Source organism: Cebus imitator, unplaced genomic scaffold, assembly GCF_001604975.1.
Source record: "Cebus imitator isolate Cc_AM_T3 unplaced genomic scaffold, Cebus_imitator-1.0 Scaffold460, whole genome shotgun sequence".
Lineage (NCBI taxonomy): Eukaryota > Metazoa > Chordata > Mammalia > Primates > Cebidae > Cebus > Cebus imitator.
This window is the reverse complement of record NW_016107775.1, coordinates 702,986-705,981: the sequence shown is the minus strand read 5'-3', so window position 1 is coordinate 705,981 and position 2,996 is coordinate 702,986. Positions and strand designations below refer to the sequence as shown.

The following is a 2,996-nucleotide window of genomic DNA, read 5'->3' as shown; positions in this document are numbered from 1 at the left end:
CTATTGAAACATTTTTTTTTTTTTTTAAGACTAGTCAAGTGCAGTAGTGAGAAGGAGGGAAAGAGTAGAACAAGGAGTTCGATCTGTAACTGATTGTGAACAAGCAATTGAGATAACTCACTACCTTCGGACCAGCGGGCTGTTGAAACTTGTGTATGCCTTGTGAAGTTCTCGTGTTGTGTTTTTCAGCTCCATTGGGTCATTTATGTTTTTCTCTAAGCTGGTTATTCTAATTAGCATTTCGTCTAACCTTTTTTCAGGGTTCTTAGTTCTTTGTGTTGGGTTAGAACATGGTCTGTTAACTCACAGAAGTTTGTTATTACCCACCTTCTGCAGCCTGCTTCTGTCAATTTGTCAAACTCTTTTTCTGCCTTGTTTTGTTCCCTTGATGGTGAGGAGTTGTAATCCCTGGGAAGGGAAGAGGTGTTCTGGTCTTTGATGGTTTCATCCTTTTTGCACTTTTTTTTTCCCCCATCTTCATGGATTTATCTCCCTTTGATCTTTTAAGTTGGTAATTTCAGGAGAAATCTCTGAGTGGACATCCTTTCTGTTGCGGTTGGACCTATATCTTTTTTGGCCTGTAGAGGGCTGCTGGGCTGCCTCAGATTCAGTCCGTTCGCTGGGTGGGTGGTCTTCCCCTGGGGTTTGTTTGCAGGTGAAATTAGCCCCGTCTTCCCTGAGCTCTATCTTCCTGGTTGGGGTGAAATTGGTGTATTTGCTGCCAAGCAATCTGGTGCCCCAGCTTCAGTTTGAGTTTTGTTGGGGGTGTGGCCTGCCAGGCCTTATGACCTGTTTCCCTGCTTTCAACTCTGCCTCTTTCTGTGGGACCAGTTGTTTGGGCCTGCTGGCATTAGTCCAAACTTCCGCCTATGTCCCGCTGACAACTTAAGGCACCAGGCACGAGCTGTTGCTGATTTGCATTGCCCATGGCACCCCTCAGTCTGGTGTGGCTCTTGTGGACCATGGGTTGCAGCAGGGATGAGGTAAGCACAGGATCTGAATGGGAGCTCGGAATGAGTGAAGTCCCCCCGACCCTCCGAGCCGGGTGCACCTTCCAGTTGGGGACGAGCCCCACCCTGTCTTGGTTCATCCTCCCTCGGCGGCTCTCGCCTTGCTTTGGCTCCTTCCCTGGACTATATTCAGAGTCCTCCCAGTACCCCCGAAATGAGCCTGGCACCTCATTTGGAATCCTGAAGTCCTCTAGCCCTCTGCATCTCATTTGCTGGGAGCTGCCTTCGCGTGTTGCCTCCTCTCTGCCATCTTGATGCTGCTTGGTTGATGTTTTTATGTGGTGCTCTTAGCCTCTTAGAGTTTGCCAAAATTTAAAGTAGACCACGTTAATGAATGTATTTCATAGCATAGATTATGGACAGTCCTTTCTGCCTGCTAAATTCAGTTCAGCTCTGATGGTGAATACCTAATGTGTTCAGAGAACTGTGGGGGATTTAAAAACACTTTCTAAGTAGGAAGAGGTATAAATAAATGATTAAAAGCAATCATAAGTTACTGTAGACACTACATTATGCAGTCTTCTTAATTTTTGTGTGCCATTTCTAAATGGTTGCAGATTTTTCTCCTTTTATTTTCAGCATTTAATGCTTTGTATTGGCTCTTGATATATGGAGTTTGGATTATGGAAGGTAAGGGGGAGATTTTCATTTATATGGAAATCTATGGAAATTATTTCTTACAGAAAAACTGAAAATAGAGAAAATAAAAAAATACAATTTTGTAAATCCAGGGAAGCAGGACAGTTGTGGCCTAATAATACCCTTTTGTGTTGGCAGACAGATTTGCTGCTATTATGACACTTTGCTTAAGGAATGAGAGCATCGTGGTGAATGCAAACGTATACACAGCTGTTCGAGCTCGCTGCTCAGCTTTCTGGATTCCTTAAGCTGTATCACTTTTGGATTGTAATGATTTTACTGGAGGCGTGAAACAAAGTGAACAAGATAAATTCTCTTTTAAGTTTCCCAAGACTGCTTTTATTTCTCTCTACAAAATAGAAATAATAATTTTGCCCTTTTTTTTTGGATAACACTAACAGTAGCAAGGAAAGTATAGATAAGAACAAGTGACATATTTTGAGTAAGTGGTCAATGTCAGGATCTTTATGGAGAACAGTAGAATGGATCTAAAATGCATGAATTTGGTGTTCTCTTTTTTTTTTTGGCAGTTTTGGGGGGCATAGAATGAAAAAGGCCACATTTAGGTAGGGTAGGAGAACAGGCTGTGGAAGGAGAAGGTATTTGATTACAATGTGAATAAAATAAATATTTAGAATGTTACAAGAATGTCAGCTGACTCTCAGAGGTTCGTGTTAATGTTATAGGTTCCTCGAGGCTGATAAGAGCTCTTATCTTATATTTCTGATGTGGAAGAATAGAAGGAAAGCTGTGGATTGATGGGGCGCAGAAGAATGGCCCTTCGGCAGTGTAGGTAGTGCTCCTTCCTGTCACACTCTAGTGTTACAGCACTTATAAGCTGGATGTCCCTTCTGAGGATACTATCCTTCCTGAGGGCATTATGGCCTTTTCCTATATTTGAATCCATGTTTTAAGTTCAGATGAAGCACTTGGAAACTGTGGCACTGTAAGTAGGGTTAGAACCAAAACTTGGGATGAAGTATAACCAATGGAAGGAAGCTTCATGGACCTTGAAGTAAGATATATGTGTGAGTAGCCTCTCTCTCCTCCTTGACGCAGGGCACACGGACGAGGTGGTTGGGAAACAATTTTTTAAGTCCTTGTCAGTGTCAAGAAGAGGCTTCAAGGGGCTTTAATATCGCAGTCCCTTCCCCACCAAGGCATCACGAATTGACGCACGGTTGATAAAAGGTGTGCTTCCTATACAAGTGTATCTTTTAAGGTAAGTCCTCTAAGGCCGGGCGCGGTGGCTCAAGCCTGTAATCCCAGCACTGTGGGAGGCCGAGGCGGGTGGATCACGAGGTCAAGAGATCGAGACCATCCTGGTCAACAAGGTGAAACCTCGTC

General features: G+C 43.5%; 1 protein-coding gene across 1 annotated transcript in view; it reads left to right on the top strand.

Annotated features, from left to right (window-relative positions):
* The window catches only part of PRIM2 (DNA primase subunit 2), a 330,305-nt gene that overhangs the window by 45,908 nt on the left and 281,401 nt on the right, over positions 1-2,996 (top strand). Inside the window, exons 4-6 of the mRNA XM_037732630.1 lie at positions 780-983; positions 2,565-2,595; positions 2,830-2,871. Coding sequence (XP_037588558.1) covers positions 780-983; positions 2,565-2,595; positions 2,830-2,871 — 277 coding nt within the window. The remainder of the gene's footprint in view (positions 1-779; positions 984-2,564; positions 2,596-2,829; positions 2,872-2,996) is intronic.